This window comes from Anastrepha ludens, chromosome 2, assembly GCF_028408465.1.
Source record: "Anastrepha ludens isolate Willacy chromosome 2, idAnaLude1.1, whole genome shotgun sequence".
Taxonomy (NCBI): Eukaryota; Metazoa; Arthropoda; class Insecta; order Diptera; family Tephritidae; genus Anastrepha; species Anastrepha ludens.
Genome location: NC_071498.1, coordinates 176635403 through 176654938, shown reverse-complemented (window position 1 = coordinate 176654938; position 19536 = coordinate 176635403). Strand labels below are relative to the sequence as shown.

The 19536-nt window shown below is 40.4% G+C and overlaps 1 protein-coding gene across 2 annotated transcripts in view; it reads left to right on the top strand.

The window, feature by feature from the left end:
• LOC128855915 (uncharacterized) overlaps window positions 1–19536 on the top strand; it is a 311903-nt gene that overhangs the window by 122275 nt on the left and 170092 nt on the right. For both annotated transcript variants that reach the window (XM_054091156.1, XM_054091155.1), the window contains 2 exons: window positions 3099–3256; window positions 7801–8524. In XM_054091156.1, the coding sequence (XP_053947131.1) occupies window positions 3099–3256; window positions 7801–8524 (882 nt within the window). The remainder of the gene's footprint in view (window positions 1–3098; window positions 3257–7800; window positions 8525–19536) is intronic.

The window sequence follows — 19536 nt, the reverse complement described above, 5'->3', positions numbered from 1 at the left end:
TTTTGGAAAAACATTTTTGGGACAATTTTTTCTACTTTTAAGAAATTTTATTTTTTCCAGTTTTTTTGGGACAATTTTTTTCCACTTCTAAGGGAAATTTTTTTCCACTTTTAAGCAAAAAACAAAAAAAATATTATTTCTCCGCTTTTTATTATTATTTTTTCCACTTTTAAGGGACAATTTTTTCCACTTTTAAGCAAAACAAAAAATTGGTAAAAATAATATTTTTTTGTTTAACATCTTTTGGAAACAATTTTTTGGGATAATGTTTTCCACTTTTAAGAAATTTGTTTTGTCCCAATGGTTTTCACTTTTACGAAATTTTATTTTTCCCAATTTTTTTGGGGCAAGTTTTTTCCACTTTTAAGGGACAATTTGTTACACTTTTAAGTAAAAAAAAAATTGGGAAAAATAATATTTTTTTTGTATAAACTCTTTTGGAAAACATTTTTTTTTTGCTTAAAAGTGGAAAAACATTGTCCCAAAAAATTTGGGAGAAATTAAATTTTTCTTAATTATACTACAATATATAAACCAAAGGACAAAAAGTTCTTACCTTAAAAATGAAAAAAGACGTTTCAAAAAATTTTAAACAAAACAAGTTTATTTTTCCCCAATTTTGGCTTTTTGTTCGTGCCAAAAATATGTTGTTTAAAAAATTTTTGGGACAAATGTTCAAATTTTTAATTGTCCCAAAAAATTTGGATGTAACAAAATTTTTTTATTTAAACTTTTTTGGTACCATTTTTTTTCATTTGCAAAAAAATAATTTTTTTTTTAAAGTATTGTTTGTCCAGAAAAGTTGACACAAAAATATTATGTAAGGCACCTAAGTTACTTCACTTGAAAAATCGCTAAAAAAATATTTAACAGTTTTTCCGAAATATTTCCAATTTATTTCGTCGCCTTCTTCTTGCTTGACGCGTTAACCCCTTAAACGTGCCAACTGGCGCCAGTTAGTCACACCAAGTTAAAGCCAAGTCCTTCTCCAACACAGAGGGGGCCTGTCTCTTCCTCTGTCACTACCAGCTCGTTAACCACCGCTTCGAATATTTTCAGAGCCGTTGGTCTTTCCGTTAATCCGAACAAAACAACCAGAGTCTTGTTTACGAGAAAACGGAAATTGGATGGACTTAGACTTCCAACACTGAAAGGTGTGACACTTGGCCTTTCCGAAGAAGTTAAATATCTAGGAGTAGTATTGGATAAGAAGCTGACTGGGGGACACACATTTCACTGAAGGTGAATCGCGCATTAAGGGTTTTTTAGCAATGCCGCAGAGCTTTTGGTAAAACCTGGGATCTGAAACCTGCTGAGGTCCTATGGATATACACAGCACTTGTGAGACCAATCATCACTTAGGCCTCTGTGGTCTGGTGGCGACGGAGCAGGATTAAGTCCACACTCCGGGAAACTATACAGGCTGCAAATAAGTGTATATTTATGCCTTCCGGGTGCCATGAGTACTACCTCCAGCGATGCTCTAAATGCTATGCTTGATTTGCTCACCTTGGATCTTTAGAAACAACAGGAAGCAATAAAAGCAATGTGTAGACTCCATAAATATGGTTTCTGGCACGAAGACGGAACTTCGGCACACAGAGAAATCTTTAGTCATAGCTTCATTTGGAAGGAAATTTGATGCCAGATTCAGATTTCATGGCAATCCAGAATACATTCAGGGAGGTTTGACGGATAATTTCTGTACCGATGGGCCCAAGAATGAAATAGGCTATGGATCCGGACGGTACTTAAACGATAGTAATAAGTTTCACTATGATATGGGGGAAATGGTAACTGTTTTTCAAACGGAAATTTTTGCCATCCTGAAAGGATAATCGAGAGGAGATGGAGCGGGAAACAGATTGCCGTTTTCAGTGACAGTCAGGCTGCACTGAAGGCGCTGGAGAACGCGAAGCAAACCTCAAAGATTATTCAAGAATGTAAGAAGAAGCTTAATTCTGTCGCAAAACAGAACAGGCTTGTACCTATATGGGTTCCAGGACACTCCGTTGTCTAAGGAAACGAGATTGCCGATAAATTGGCCAAACGTGGATCAGCGGTTCCTCCACAAGGGCCAGAGCCAATAATCGGAATCAGCTCCGCAGGAATCATGAATTGGATCAGCGATTATGTTTGCAATTTACATAAAGAGCGATGAACCGGTCTAGAACGCCGCAGAACTGCAAAGTGTTTTGTGACAAGTCCGAACGGAAAACTGTCAAGTTTTCTACTTGAAAGAAAAGGCATTCGATTGATGGTCGGTAATATTGCAGAACGCAACCCTTTCGGGCAGTATATAGTATGACCACCATTGGAATCATTGACGACCCAATGTGCCTGTCGTGCTTGGGGAGGTGGATACCGCTGATCACTTTCTCTGTGAGTGTCCTGCCTTTGCTAGAGCAAGGCTTGTGAGTTCCGATGTCGTGAGAATGGGTAATATTCGTTCTCTGAAACTAGAGGATGTTTACAGATTTGCCAAAGAATCTGGAAAATTCTCACAGGACTAACTACCTTTGTATCTGTCTCTATTCTCTCCTATCTCTTTCTATGATATTTCTCTCTCCTCCTTGATTATCTACCTTCTTTCCCGAGCTCTAAATACAATGGACTTTTTAGCCTGAGTGTTTTAGGAGCCACCAAATCTCTTGGTGCCCCTTGCCTTGACCTATTCAAATTACAATTTTCCCTCTCTATGCCCTTAAAAGCATCCTTATTGACTGGTGTGGCGCACTCATGGCACTCTTCTACATTCTGGCTCTAAACCATACTTGCACCAGCCTCATTTATCGTCAGGATACTGGTTACAACATGCAACATTGACTCAGTCACACATCCATTAATATAATCAAAAAGGCCACAAATGTTGTTGCGCTGGTTGTGCGGTTCTAGCAGTCGATGGCCATGATCTCGCAACAGACTTTACGTTCAGCTTTCAGTGCAAACATTTATTATTTACGTTCTGTTAACTACTACCTAATATATTGCTTAAAACAATACACGTACATATATGCACACACACATACACATACATACATGCATACATAGAAGGTAATAAATAAAATTGTATTTGTAAATTTCCCAACTATTTGCAGCTTTTCCTCAAATCGAATGCACGTGTCCAAGCGCCCATTCTGGAGTTGCTGTCCCAGTTGTTGGAACTCAATGTCACTTACAGTGTGCTCGACTCGAAAAATGTAATATTTGATCAGATTTTAAACAATTTGGATTTAATTGAAAATGGCATTGTCAGGTGAGTGTTGAATGCTGAATTGTTGATTTGTTGTTGATGCACAACTGTATGTCATATCCTCCTCGTTTGTATGTAGTAAAATTTGTAGATGTATATCGATTTGTGTATTCCGTTGGCCTACGCTGTGGTTGCTGTTATTTTATTTATTCGTTTGAGCAGAGTGGGCGAGCGGAAGAGAGTGGTGGATAGAGAAGTAGGAAACATTGCCGGAAACAATGAAATGTCGCCTGTTTGCCAGCCCGACTGTCTGCGCTGCCTGCTCCGTCTGCTCTGTGCGCTTCAATTCGGTTGGTCTAAAACTCCAAATTACTGCCCACCACACATCCGTGCGTTCGTGTTAGCGTGTGTGCGTGTATGCTGCTGTTGTTGTGGTTGAAGCTGCTGCAGCATTATTTTCGTTTTCAATTCGAAAATAAAATGTTATCTTTGGCTGTTGCTGTTGCTGGTGTTGGTGAATTTGAAATTCAAATACCTACTACGGGTGGCAAAAATAGGCGATATTTTTGTGTTTAGCAAAGCAAAGTGCGCTTAAAACATTTTAAAGGATTTGCTATGGAAATTGAAGAGTTCAATTTTTCAAAATTTAACACATCCTAGTGTGAATTGTTGAAAGATTTAAAGCCTTAAAAGGAGTGTGTGACTCAGATGGGAATTAAGTGCACAATGAAGTGATAAAATATTACTTAGTAGAAGTGAATAATTAAGCATTTCGGTTTGGTTGAATGAAGTTGTGGGCAAACTATAGGGAAATTTGAGATTGGCAGTATAGAAAAAAAGATTTCAGCAGGCGTCAATAAACCATTGGAGGTATTGCTTCTGAGAAGAAATAAATAAAATAATAAGGTAGTCGAGTTTTTTAGTAGTCTTTAAAATGGAAATATGTATAGCCGCTTACTCTGCTGTGAAAGTAAAGTGGTTTAAAAATGTGTAACTATGAAGAGGCTTAAAGTTATTAAATAAATATCAGAGATGCAGAAATTTATACCGGAAGTGGCGCTGTTGAGCGAGGTTTTATATACCGAAGTCTGCTTATTCCGAGCGATATCGCGTTTCACTTTAAACGTGTACAATTCGCCGTTTAGGTTATGTTATGCCATGACCGGTGTTGCCAGATATTTATTTCAATATTTTGTAAACTTGTAGAATCCGCCGTTTAGGTTATGTTATGTCTGGGCCAGTGCTGCCAGATCGTTTTTATTTATTTTATTTTTCAAAGAAAAAAAAAAAACAATAGGATTTTCGAGCAAAATACTGTAACTTGCAAAAGCGATTTTAAATTTTATTTAACATAAATACCAAAAAAAAACATTAAAATGAACATGAACAAAAATAATCCTTAAAACCTAGAATATTTAATGAAATGAATGAAATTCAGTTTCGCTAATTTTAGTAAATCGCTTTGGTATTTTTTGGATACATTTGAAACGATACCTCCAATTCATTACAAACCGAAACATTTGTTTTAAGAAATCTTTTGTTCTTAGAATTTAGTTTTTTTTAAAAAGGCCGAATGGTTCGTGGGCAATGTCTACTAGGGAATCTGGTTTTTCTATTAGATACTCACTTTCTGGTAATTCAGGCAGCCTTACAGCATTGCATCATAACGGAGAGTGCACCAATGAATATTACTATATAATAGAAACTTTGACAAAATCGCTTCAGTAGAATATCAGCGAATGATTGATACTTGGCTCTTGGTCGTGTTTAAAAGTTAACTCAGGCTGTCATTATATTCCTGATAAGTGGAGTGAAACCAATGTGGTTTTTTGTTCACAAAGCAGGGAAGATTTCGCATGTCAATCTGAAGGATTTTAGGGCAAGCAGTTTGCCATCGAATTGAAATTAGTGGGGCTCTCCGTACCACTCCTACTCTAGCGCTTAACGCTATGCTGAATGTGGCGCCCGTGGACATTGTAGGAAAAACTACCGCTGCACGCGCCGCAATCAGATTAAGGCGTTCGGGACACTCTAGCATTCTTAAAAACTTTGAGTTCATTCTTATGGTGCTGGACCACTGACCACCCACGCTAGGTCCGAGCGGACCTTTTTCTACACACATTCCCACAAGGGATGAGTGGGCGGGGTGCAACATTCGGCGGCAAGGCATGGCAAACATGTTCACGGATGGCTCGAAGTTGGACGGAAGGGTTGGTGGGGGAGTATTCTGTAAAACACTGTAGTGTTTTCCAAGCGGGGGTATCCGCAATTAAGGAAGCGGTGGACTGGTTGCTCAATTCGGTAATTACCGTTAAGGAAGTAAATATCTACTCCGATAGCAAATCGGCAATTTGGGCCTTAGGCTCGCTGTTTGTGCGCTCGAGATTGGTGGGGAATGTCTGGCTTCTCTCTCGATTGCATCCGAATACTTCATCATCAGACTCATTTGGGTTCCCGGGCACAGCGGCATAGAGGGAAACTGCTCGGCTGATGAGCTGGCTAGACAGGGAACCTTGGAGACGGTTTCGTCGCGAAATGAGAGAATTGGGGTTCCCCTGAGAACCTGTGGTATGCTCCTGGAAAGATGGGCTTCGAGTCAACTCAGCGAGCGCTGGGCTAGTGCGCAAACGTGCAAGGTCGCGAGATCCTTCGGGCCACGAGTAGATCGGGGACGCTCAAGGGAGCTCCTAAGGCTAACAAAGCCCCAGCTCTCAAATTTGGTGGGCATCCTTACCGGACATTGTCCGTAAGACTTGGGATTGCCTCAAGTCCGTTCTGCAGAAACTGTCTGGAGGACGAGGTGGAATCATCTCAACACCTTCTTCTCAACTGCCCTGCTCTCGTCTGGCAAAGACTTAGAAATCTGGGCTCTCACTTTTTCGCTACGCCTACGGATATAGCCGGTGTAGATATCATAAATTTGGTGAAGTTCATTAGTAGCCTGTTAAGGCTAACTACGAACGCAAATCAGCCCCCGTCGGTGCCGTCGTAAAAATATATGGTCATCATCGTTTCTAATCCCAAGGCTCCTTATTCCTTCCCATCTCCTTCCTCCTCTCCCATGTATGGCACCACAACGGACGAATTTCCTAACTTTTGTCCAAGTGAGCCCTTTAGCTAGGGCAGCCATTTAACCTAACCTAACCTAGGTAACCTATGAGTTGGTCGGAAAATAATCTTCAAATTAGTTGCTTTTTGCACCGCTCGCACTGTTTGCAGAGGAACTCCTCAAAGAGGCGTTTTCGCTCCTCTTCTGTAGGACCTGGCCGTCAACGATCTGCTTTTGATGCTCGATAGTCGGCGCTGTAAAGTAATTGCTTACGCAGATGACAAAGTTTTGACACATGTGGAAAATATATTTCAACTATAAGCGATCTAATGCAAACCGCTGGTAATGAGCTGCCTAGATGGGCTCTAAATAGAGGTTTGCGTGTAACCCCTAAGAAAACACATTTAGTTCGGTTCTTGATGCAAAAAAAAAAAAATTGCGCAATTTGTGGTGCAACATCAAATGGAGTAAGGAAAAAAATAGAATATAGCGCCAAATATTTAGGTGTAACTTTTTACAAGAAACTAAATTGAAACACGAACGAATAGTAGAGGTCAGAGTATGAAAAACCACTTTAGCTCTACTTTCATGCAAAAAGCCACCTGTGTCCTGGTGGGGTCTTTCTTCGAAGAACACTCACTGGCTGTATAGAACCGTTATCAGATATATCCTTGTTAACGACATTATAGTCTGGTGGATGGCTCTGCGCAAGACTATGATTAAAAACAGGCTTCAGAAAGTTCAACGTATGGCGCTTATACCGTATGTATCAGCGGCGCTCTTAGAACCACACCTTCTGCTCTGAATACTATTTTTCTTCTCGTACCACTGCTTCCCGGCTTGCCGGCACTAATCAATGGACACTCGGCCATAACACTTAGTATTGGTCCAACTAATACTTTTGACTATCGTTTGAATGCACCACAGTTAACAGGCTATTTAGCACTAGAATTCCAACTACACGTGAGTGGGTTGACAATATGCGTGATCCGAAAAACTGCTTACCGTTTTTTACTGATGGCTCGAAACTTGTCGATTAAGTTCGCTTTCGCGTCTACAAGAGACAAGACGTCTTCCTAATCACAGTAATGTATTTCAGGCTGAAATATGGCGAGAATGTCAATGGTAGTCACACTACCTTTAGAGAAATTTATATTTATTGTGATAGCCAAACGGCGACTAAATCTCTTTGTGGGGCTGTCACTAATTACATCATTGCTCAAAAAGTGTACTGCTTAAAGGTTTAGTAAATAGTAAGAAAAAATCCTACGATTCTTCAAAAATGTGTGATAATTTTCACGCTAGGACTTCTTAGAGCCTCCTCTCTCACAATATAACCCTCATTCGAAGCAAGAGTAGCCTAGGTCAGCATTAAGGAGATGGGACATCTTATCAAAATTTATTAATAAAAAGTTGTCTTCTATATATTTTATAGAAAATAGTTATATAAATTTTCTTTTAGTATAAAAATATTGATTTGAGCTCTAAACTTATTCAAAAAATTGTTATTTTAAACTGGCCCCGCCCAATGTACTAAAAATATTATTTCCTTTCGTAGGAACGGCTCGCTCATCATTCCCCCTATGATCAAATTCCTCATACAGCTGACACATAAAAGTGATCGCAAACTCATCACCATTCCGAAAATCATCAGCATCACCAACAGCCTGCTGGCCAACAATGCGGTGCTCGACTGTGCAGTACTCGCACTCAAATCGCTCTCCTACGAAATCTTCTTCATGCCACCCGTCGGCGGCAGTGCTGCACTCACCACCCTCGCCGACTATCGTGCACCCTTCCAAAGCCCCGTCACACGCTCGCCCGTGCAACAGCGTCGACATCCCGCCGAAGATGCTGCCGCAGCAGCTGCAGCTGCTGAAGCGCTGCTGGCAAATAGTCGCGAATTGGATACCCAAAAGGAGGTGGTGTTGGGCATGTTGGAGAAATTTGTGGACGCCAATGAGTTGCAACGTGTTGTTGCCTTGCTGTTGTTGCGCGAACGCAGCGCCCAACAATTGGATGAAGTCGTGCTTGCCAGGCGAGTGGAGGGTGTGGATGCTGAGGTGGAGCGGCAGAAGGCGGGTAGTGCCTTCGAATCGATGCTGCTGCAGGATCCCAATGTGGTTTATGCTTTGGTATGCCGTGCTATGTGTGATGGTCGCTTGGACGTCGCAAATTGGCAAGAATTTCATATGCTCGAGTCGTGTTTCAAAAATTATAGCAAATATGTGTTGGCGGACAGCAAGAATTTCCTGATGTTGCTGAAACTATTTTTGACAGAGGTGAGTGTGCACACACATATTTGTTTTCCATTTATTTTTAATATAAAATTATTGAAAAAATTCGTCGATGCTATGCGATGGATTTTGACCGCTGGAATGCTTTTCTTAAACTCTTAAAAGTGACTTGACAGCATAGAAATTATAATTTTTTTTATTACTGAATTGCTATAAGTACAGGGTCCGGCATTCGAAGTGTAACCAATTAAAGAGGCCATAAATTTAGTTTGGAAAATTACTTTACTCAATTCAAAGTAAAAAATGTGTGAAAATAATACAAAATTAAGAATAAATTTACTTTTGCTCGATATGACCAACTTTTGCCTTAACTATGGCCTTGAGACGGTCCAGCAACGAATCGCAAGCTGCCCGAATTTGACCTACATGTATTTTGGCCCACAATGGCTTTTGTCAGAGCCTCGAGACTAGTGAATCTTTTAGTTCGGACCGAGCTCTCCAAAATGGCCTAAAGAGAATAATCCATCGGACTCGCGTCTGGTGAATTTGAGAGCCATTGTGTGGACGTTATGAAGTTTATTATTTGTTTATTGGTCATTTTGTTGTCATTATAGGTTCAATCGAGCTTTGTGAGCCGGTGTCGAGTCCTTGTGAAACATCCAGGGTCTGCCAGTGAAATATTTGTCTGCCACGGCTTCAAAGCAACCTCCAAAATACTTTCCCGATAATATGTCCTCTTAACCTTGACGTCAGTCTCGATGAGAATGATTGGAGAGCGCCCATCTGCGGTTACAGCGACCCAAACCATTAACTGTGGCGGGTGCTGCCTCCTGGTGGCCAAGCGATGACTCAAATTCTCGTACGAACGGTTAGTTAAAAAACCCCATCACGCGTTGGCAGTTCACGAAGTGCTCAGTTTCAAATATTCTCTCGTCAGAAAACACAATGTTCGGAAATTGGTCGCTTTCGGCCAAACGAAGCAACTCCTTCGCTCTCTCAAGTTTGACTTGTTGCTGCTTTGGTGTGAGATCATGCGCCTTTTGGATCTTGTAAGGCTTAACTTTCAGATCATTTCTTAGTATGCGGTGGATGCTAAGGTCAGATATTTTCAGTTCCTTCACCATTTGATTGGCATTTCGTCGGGGATTTCGCTCAAGTCGCTTCTTCACTTTTTGAACCATTTCACGTGACGTTGCAGACTTTTGATGGGCACTTCGATGACGCTTCGCGATGCTACCCGTATCATTGTAACGAGCAATGATGCGATAAACAAAAACTTGATCTACTTTAACTTGCTCGAGCTCACGAACAATCACTGGTTGTGTTTTTCCAGCCAAATATAATGCAATCTCACTTTGCGTTTGAAATCCATTACTGATTTTGTTTTTTCGCGTTTACTCTCGGCAAAATGCTTCCGAGCGCTTTTAACAATACTCTGGACTGACATTTAGTCAACTTACAGACAGCTGATGCCCGAGTATTAGCTGCGCGAGCGGTCTGAAGCTGGCTACACTTCGAATTCCGGATCCTGTATAATTAATCCCTTAACCTACGATTTATACTGGAAGACGTTGGGCCAAAATCGTATACAAGTTCGCGCAGTTTTTTTAATACATCTAGTTTTAGGCCACGTAATACAGTTTTTATAGTTAAAACCTTTGTCCATATCTTCACTGCACCCGTACCAAGGAGCTTTAACTATTCCTTGATTAGGATTCCCCCTTTTGGAAACGTTGTATAACATCAATGTTGGCCTTTGCGGTTCATCCCTATTATTGAAGACCATAAGTCCACACCGATTTTGGCACTTGGTTCTAAAAGAAGAACCTTGTTTTGAGTCGATAGCTCAGAATTTCTGCCAGTTGAATCCTTCGCATTTTTTAATTGGGCTCAGCAGCTTTGATTTTCAGTATTGCATCCAAAGTTATGCCTACATACTTGGCTCTATTGGCATATTTGCTCTATCGCTGAAAGAATGTATACAAGTTTATATATAACTTTCTTGTTAGTGAAATCGTGCACTGATTTGGTTTTATTCAATTTTATACTCCAATTTTTAGTCCGTGTAACCACTTCGTCTATGGATTTTTGCAATTCCATGATTGATTCGCTTTCGGTTAATCCAACAATTTAGCTTTGCGCGTTTTCAGTACTGTTCTGAGGGAATTATAGAGTACCTGCCCGAGTTTACTACCTTGTGGTGCTCCGGTCGATATTTATTTCATTTCCGAATATACCAGTTTTTGCTTTAGATTAGATTTGTGGGGGGTTAGACAAGTCCGAGCACTCAGACAGGAGACCATTGTACCACACGCCGATAGATTTCAGTAGAAAGAATAGAGAGATAGGAAAGATAAAATGTGGGTGGTAAGACGGAAAAATTAGTTTGAGGTCACTCTTCCACAAATATCTTGGATTCATTGATGAATCTTAAGAGATCCGAACTTTATCCATATCTCAAGTCTGATTCTAGAAAACGGCGGGCAGCTACAGAGAAAATGCTTTGCAGTGTCGTCATCCTCAAGACAGGATAGGCATATCGGGCTCTCGACGACACCCATGGCAGCCATATGCTGACCACAGGCGCTGTGCCCTGTGATTACACCCACCAGTACTCTTAGGTCCTTTCTGCTGAGTTTTAGGAGAAAGGTCGCTGTTTTTCTCTGCCCGAGTTCAAGCAACCAACCAGACCAACGTCCTCTGTGGGTAGACTTCATGAAGTCGGCAATCCATAGTTGAATCGATGCGGAATTGACACCTAGAAAGAGTTCAGGATCTGGTGGCCTACTTGCAGAGCCTTCATTAGCCAGTCTATCAGCTAATTCGTTCCTTGTAATACCACATGTCCAGCCACCCAAATAAGACTAACTTTGTTGTGTTTTGCAACACTGTTCAGTTTTGTCTTACATTCACCGACTAACTTCGAAGAGCAGCGTGGGTTAGCAAGGGCTTTTAGTGCAGCTTGACTGTCACTACAAATTCCAATACTGTTACCCCGCCACTTTTTCTCAATTAGCTAGTATGCCACATTCAAGATGGCATAGACTTCCGTAAGGAATACCGTAGCCATCTGTCCTGTGACATAGGAGTACATAGTGTCTTCGTCTAAGTACCATCCAGATCCGCTTCCATCACTGGTTTTAGATCCGTCGGTGTAGGAATTGTGCTGATATCCCGTTAATAGGTTCTCTGGACTTAACCATTGATCTCTATTTGGGATCAAAACATCATACTTCCTACCGAAGCTAACGACAGGCACCCGATTATCCACTGGCATCGAGAACAGTGTGCACCGCTCCGACAACTGGTGGTATATCTGACAGTGGCCAGTGCTTTCTTCATTTGCCCAGACTCGGTTTAACTTGAGCCTGTAGTCCGACTTCATCCCTTCCTTTTGAATTTGAAAATCTAGAGGTTGCCAGTTCAGATGTCATGCTCATGGCGCCTGTGATACCCAATCACACACTTCTCTGTAGCCTGTTTAGGGATTTTACTCTAGAATTAACCATTGTGACCTTTCACCATACTACAGAGGCGTATGTATAATGGGTCTAATCAGGGTGATGTACAACCAGTGTACTATCGCCATGTCTTACCAAAGGTTTTCTTACACTGCCAGAAGACTTTCAGTGTTCGAGAGATATTCTGCTCGACGCGCTTCTTTTGCTTTAATCTGAAGTAGTACCTATTTGATATGTAATATACAATACAATTTCAGAATGTCACTGAACTGCAATGAAAGTAGGATTTTTAGTTTATGAAGTAGTTCTTCGTGCCAAATTTGATCAAATTCCTCGACAACATCAAGCAATATTGCTGAGTAGACTTTCATTACTTTCCAGCGCATCTTCTATTGCATGGACTATTTTAAGTATTTGCCCGATTGTCGAATACTTTTCCCGGAATTGATGTAGTCGTATAAGGTTTCTGCATGTGATTACTGATTTCAAGCGTTTAGAGAACAGCTTTCCGAAGAGTTTACCCTTTACCTCTTTCCTGGTTTACGCTGCAATTAGTGGTGTCAAAGCCATAACGGCATAGCCGTAATCCATAAAAATTGCCGCAACATTACGGCATTTGTCGATTAGTCATGTCGTAACCAGCAGCTGATATTGAAGTAGAATTAATGAATGCATTTGTATTTTGTCTTAAAAACACGGATAACTTTCCACTAAGCCAATTAATTTTTCGTAGTTCATTTCTTATATTGAAATTTTTATCGAAATATCAAAACAAATATAAAGTCTTTCACAGCTGCCTACAGTTAGGGGGAAAACCATAATTCACTAGTTACATACGGCTACGCTTATGGTTACGGCGTTATGCCGCGGCCCCTATAATCGTTTGCAGTGATGCCCATATGCTTGATCCGAACAGCTGATTGCTATGGTTACGGTTATGGCTAAGGTACGGCACAACTAATCGCCGCTTTAGGTAGCATTATTCTTTACTATACTTTCCATTCCCACGGTATTTATTTAATTTAAGTATATTCCAATTTGTATTTATTCTTCTTCGGCGAGTGAGTGGGACTGTAGCCTAATTTATTTGAAAAAATATGCAAACCCTTTAGCAGCCAATTCTACAGTTACCAAAGGGAACACGCATCAATTTCTTGTCAATATATGCACCCAAATACATTGCAATTAAACACGACATAGTTACATAAATAAATGTAAAAGGATCTTTTAAAAGGCGTGTCTAGAAGTTGCTTTAAAGCAAACAAATACAAATTTAGATTGTTTCAGGTTTCTCTATTTTCACTCAAAATACGGCTCTTAACTACTATATGTAAAAAATGACATCATTTAAATGCCCACCATGAGCTTATCTACTGGTAAAATCTGCCAAAAAGTCGATTCTTGAATGAGAACGTCGGCGAATTTTCAAGAGCGTCGATATATCGGTGCTGAAGGTTGTCCAGCAACTCTTTGCGCTACAGCACAAATATTCTCAACAGAACGTCCCGTTTTTGGCCCGCCAGACCTTTTTCTATACTCGGCAGAACCAGTTTCTTGAAATTTTTTCAACCACCTTTGAATTGTTGACTCATTCGGATGAGCTTTTGCACCAAAAAGTTCGACTATTGTCATAATAATTTTCAATAACTTTAACCCGTTGTTCTATCGTGTAAAATTGTACATCTACCTACTTCACGCCAAGGTCTAGTAAACTCCTGTAAGGAGGAGATCAAATCTCTTGGGTGTACAGGTAACATTTCTCTAATCTGGGTTCCAGAACATAGGAACATAGAGGGAAATGAAATTGCTGATGAGCTCCCCAGAAAGGGGAATGAATTGGCCTCAGAGACCTCCTACTCGGTCATCGGCATCCCCCTGACAATTGTTAAAGGGAAACTGTACAAATTATTTCTCAGGAAAACGTAGAAAAGATGGAGCTCCATTTCTTCATGTGCTATTTCGAAAACCCTTTGGCCTCAGTACAAAGACGGAGGACTCAGAAAGTTCTTTGGACTCCTCGCCATTCAATTTCCAAACTCGTAGCTATCACCGGTCACTGGACGATCGGAACACATGCGGAAAAGCTAGGATTACCATTTAACCCCCATTGCAGAAGCTGTATGGACCTTTCAGAGAAGGAGACTGTTGAGCACTTTCTCTGTAAATGTCTGGGTTTGGTAGATAGACGATTAAGGTCATTGGGTGCTCTTTTCTTCGACAGCTTGGGGCAGTGCGGCAACCTAAATACCATCAATGTTCTTCATTATATCAACAGATCTGGCTGGCTGTAGATATATGCCTGTTGGAGGTTTTACAATGGTATCAAAAACGGCGCTTTAGTGCTACTTGTAGAGTGCCAGACTGTCACTTCAACCATTTCACCTACCTACCTACTTCGCGAATATCAAAGATGACATAAAAAAGGTACGGTCTAGGAGTTCATCTACTGAAATCTAGGCGTTACTGTTAAAAACCCTTTACATTTATATCTATGCGCATGGGTGTGTATTTGTAGATGAATTTAAGCACAATTTATTCTCCCCCTCTTCTAATTCTTCGTATACTTTACATAAATAGAATTTCTGTTGAGCGAAGTGTTTTCCAGAAATGCCAAATTGATCTTATTGCAATGGATTTTATCTCATTACAAGCATTGCCGTTTGAAACAAATTGGGTGTTAGGTAATGCTATTTTGGATTTGAGTGTTGTTCAATTGTTGAATTGTTACTCTGTTGTTTTATGTTTATTGCTTAGTTCACATATCTATGTACGTATATTTGTATGTATGGGTATTGTTGCAAAGTACGCATGCATGTGGACTGCCAATCCCTGTAGGGAAATCCACTAGTATCGAAGTGGTTCTAGTGAGGTTAGTCACCGCTACTGACTTTTTTCGCTATGCTTAGTTCGAGTTTCTTCTTTTTTCTCCATATGAGCGATTCTAGAATTTTATACAGCGCTGCCGTAGAAGGTGTCAATTGTCCACCACTATTAGCCTCTCGTAATAGTTCAGAACTATTAACTAATATTTAATTCTACAGATGCGATCTGGTACATTCAATAGTTTCGAGCCAGTTTTAATTTCAATGGATTATATGCGGCCGTCGTAGCCGAATGGGTTGGTGCATGACTACCATCCGGAAGTGCATAGGTTCGAATCTTTGGGCATGAAACACCAAAATGATAGAACAAGTTTTTTCTAATTGCGGTCATCCCTAGGCTGGCAATGGCAAACCTCCGAGTGTATTTCTGCAATGAAAAAGCTCCTCATAAAAAATATCTGCCGTTCGGAGTGAACTTAAAATTGTAGGTCCCTCCACTTGTGGAATCATATTAAGACGCTCAGCACAAATTGCAGGAGGAGCTCGGGCAAACACCCCAAAAGGGTGTAAGCGCCAGTTATATCTATTGGGTATGGGAATAAGTTTCTGCCCTCGTAAAAGAGGTGTCGCTGCAGATACTATTTTTGTGTTCGCTCTAGTAAATACTGGTGACTTGAAGGTGTATATGTGAGGTCTCGATCGCAGTGGTTGACATTCGTTTGAATCGTAAAGATCTGAAGTCAAAAATGTCTACGTTCGCCCCGAAAAAACAGCATTTGCGGGAAGTCATACTTCGTTATTACTTTTTAAAGAAAAGTGCAACTGAAACTTGTCGTATATTGATCAATATTTACGGTAATCACGCTCCATCAATTACAACTTGAAAATAGTGGTTTCGACATTTCCAAAGTGGCAATTTCGACGTGAGTGATAAAGATCGCGAGTGGGCACCGAAAAAATTCGAAGATACTCAACTAAAACAATTATTGGATGAAGACGCATATCGAACGCTTGATGATATGTCTCCATCAACTGAAGGAGAGGGGGTAATCGAGAGCCGTTTGGTGACGTGTTAGATGCTTCTTGAACGGCTGAAAAAGAAGGTTTTCTGCATCGCATCATCACTGGCGGTGAAAAATTGATCTATTGTGATGGTGGGATCAGAAGGGTGTCAATTATTGTGAACTCCTTAAACCATCTGAAACCATCACTGGCGATCATTACCGATTGCAGCTAATGCGCTTGAATCGAGCTTTCAGAGAAAAGCGGCAAGTGACCGGAACGGGACGGTAGACATGACAAACTGATCTTGCTGCACGACAACACCAGGCCACACGTTGCTAAATTGGACCAGAAATATTTAGAGGGATTGAATTGGGAAATTTCGCTCCTGCCGTATTCCCTAGACATTGCACATTCGGATTACCATATGTTCCGAACAGTGCAGTCAGCCCGTAGTGGAGAGCGGTTCACTTCTTACAGAGTATCGCAAACTGGCTCAATGAAAAAAGAACTCGAATTTTTCCTCAGAGGAAGTCATGCGCTGCCTGAGAGATGGAGTAAAGTTTTAGCTTCCAATCGCACATACCTCACATAATATCATGTTTTATTTAATTGTAAGGAAGGTTAAACGACGGAAGCTTATTCCCATACCCAATACATAACAAAATGTGTGTTCTAGGTTGGGTTCCTGTTGTCCAGTAGTTACTAGTTTCAATACTTGGGAGAGATTTTCCAGTACACATTTTTTGTTTTTTGGATTGTGTGATTATTACTAGCAAATACTGGACGTGCGTTGCGAAGTTTATATGAACGGTGAGCCATAGACCTAAGTAATCAGTGCTTCTTTCTTTCCTGCGACAACAACTGTATTATTGCTTCACAATTATAATAAAAAATTATACGAAAGAATTTGTATGCAGCACAAAAGGTAGGGTGGGCAGGTAGAAGTTGTGGTCGGTCTCTAAACCAACTCACTTATACCTAAATAATTTCGTTTTAAGTGCAAAGTCATGGATCTGGCTGACACTTCCGTTCCTAAGGTTATCAGTTTCATTTAAGAACGATGAGCCAAATTATCTTAGCCTAGTGGCATGACACGCAGCGCAGTGACAAAGGAGTTGTCTCACATACTCTTCCTACTCATTCCTGCAGCTTCTGTAATAGTTTAAATGAGGTACGTTCAATATGTGAACATGGCGACCTATAAGACAGGGGCCTGTGATCGAAGCAACTAACATAGAGACGTTTAAGTAGCACCTTTGAGCGCCTGACGTCCGATTTTGGCTAAATTCTATTTTCAGAATTACATGTCAGACTATCAACTCAACTCGTGTTGGCTGAAGAGACAATGCTACTTGCACCATGTAGTTTGTAGGCTGAGAGGGGCATATCTACAATCATGTCACGAGGGAGCCGAGTGGTAGTGCCCTCTCTCGCGAATTTGTTTGCCTTACAATTTCTTGGCATCTCGTTAGGAGACCCCCCGACATTTGCGAGCAATGGTGGAATTAGTGACAACCCCACCAAGAGATTTAATCGCCGCTTGGCTGGCGGAATAAATAAAGAGTTCTTTATAGGTAGTCACATTTTTACCTAACCAGACAGCTACCTCATTAATGGCTAGAATTTCAGCCTGAAATACGCTACATTGATTAGGAAGACGAGCTGAAACGCTTAGTTTAGAGACTTTTTACAGTAGACACCTAAGATAACTTTATCGTCAAGGTTGGAGTCATCACTAAGAACTTTTGTCAGTTTTTCCGACCAACTCATGTCTACTTGGAATTCTATATTAGTACTAAATAACCTGTTAAAGTGTGGTTCATTCAAACAATAGTCAACAGGATTAAGTGGACCCAGAGCGAATGTTATGTCCGAGTGTCCAACGCCTAAATCGCGTCATTGATTAGTGCCGGCAAGCCGAGCAGCAGTGTTACCAGCATTTTGTTTACCAACCAAGTCTAGGGGAGGTAAGATGAAAAGAGTTTTCAGAGCATCGTAGGGTGTGGTTCTAAGAACGCCGCTGATGCATATAAGCGCCATACGTTGGACCCTCTGAAACCTGTTTCTAATCGTAGTCTTGTCGATGCAACACAATAACATATCAAAACTTTTAATGTGGATACGAAATAACTGATAAATTTTTATAAGGCTCACTCTGATAGTCAACAGTACTCCAATCGCTTGGGTCCCGTTTAATTTGTTGCAGTTTGAAAATAAATTTTATTATTTTTTAGCAAACTTTCATCCATGGACACGCCTCATTTTTAAACTTATGCAATTTATGTCGACAAAAACCTGCGAGGAGAGATTAGCTGCAAAATACCGATGATCCTGTGGAACTTGGAGGATTCGCTGCCTAGTTATTTGATTACACACAAAAATTAAATTTCATTTATAGTGAAGATTTATTTGTAAGTTTAATAATTTACATCTAATTAAAAACTCAAACGTGGCACAGCAACCTACTTTCTTTGAATTTGAGAACCCTGCCGCCGGACACGATACGAATCAGTAGCTTGTTGCGTGAGCATTCGCATTCGTCGTCCTCACACGTCGCCATGGTGCAGCATTTGCGAGAAGTATGACTATTTACGCATACTGTTCTGTTTTGACACTGTGAAGCTCTGACTGCAGATGTCGCTACTCGCCATATGAGCACTGAAATGATTCATAATTGTGGAAATCCTGCCTGATTTGAACTAGAAATCTTGGGTAACTAGTGCATTTTTTCTCTGCAGGGACTTGTTTCCACTTTTTTTTGTTGACATCAACACATCCATACGCACGTACATATTTTGTTAAGCCGCTTAGAGGCAAAAGCTTAGGAAGCAACAGAACAAATAAATGCGTGCGTCATTGGCTGTAAATCCATTGGCAGCGAAGGAAAAAGGCAAGTGTATAGCAATTGAATTGAATTGAAATTATTCCTGTGAAATTTCATAGAATGAACTCCATGCATTTGTTTTGCTTTATAAAAACTAAGCAACTTTTTAAAGCAGCTGTTGGTTTTTTCGTTTTTTATCTTCTGTGGACTTTTACGTTTTTCGTGGTGTACGGTTGGACTTTTTGTTTTTGTTGTATTTAGTCTGAGAATACCACTAGTGAAATTTTCTGTTGAATAATTTTCTAGAACATTTTAAAGCACTAGCGACCACCAAAATTAAATTTTATTTAGACTTGCAAAAGTGGACTAAATGACGCTTTTGTGCGAGAGCTAATGGATTAAAATGTTCTACAAAATTAGTTATCGTGTAATTTTACTCTATGCACCCAAATAACATACATACTTCGCTACGATACGAAGTTTAACCCCTTTTTCTACCTGTTCTAAGAACACTCAAGCAAAAAATTCCAAACTCAATTTAGTCATAAAAAAGTGCCTCTTCAGAGTGCCAAAATTATTTGGAGGCTTCACAGCATAGCCAAAGTTACGAATTATGTAAACAGTTAAATAATACTGGACATTATGTGAAGTATGTGCCTTTGGAAGTTCCCAATGCAGTCCCTCTAAATATTTTTGGTCCGATTTAGCAACGGTATTGTCATGCAACGAAATCAGTTTATCATGTCTGCCGTCCCATTCCGGTCACTTCCCGCTTTTCTTTGAGAGCTCGATTCAAGCGCATTACCTGCAGTCGGTAACAATCGCCAGTGATGGTTTCAGATGGTTTAAGGAGTTTATAATGGATGACACCCTTCTGATCCCACCAGATGCACAACATAATCTTTGAAACATGCGTATATTCTTTCGCTGTCGATAACCTGGTTC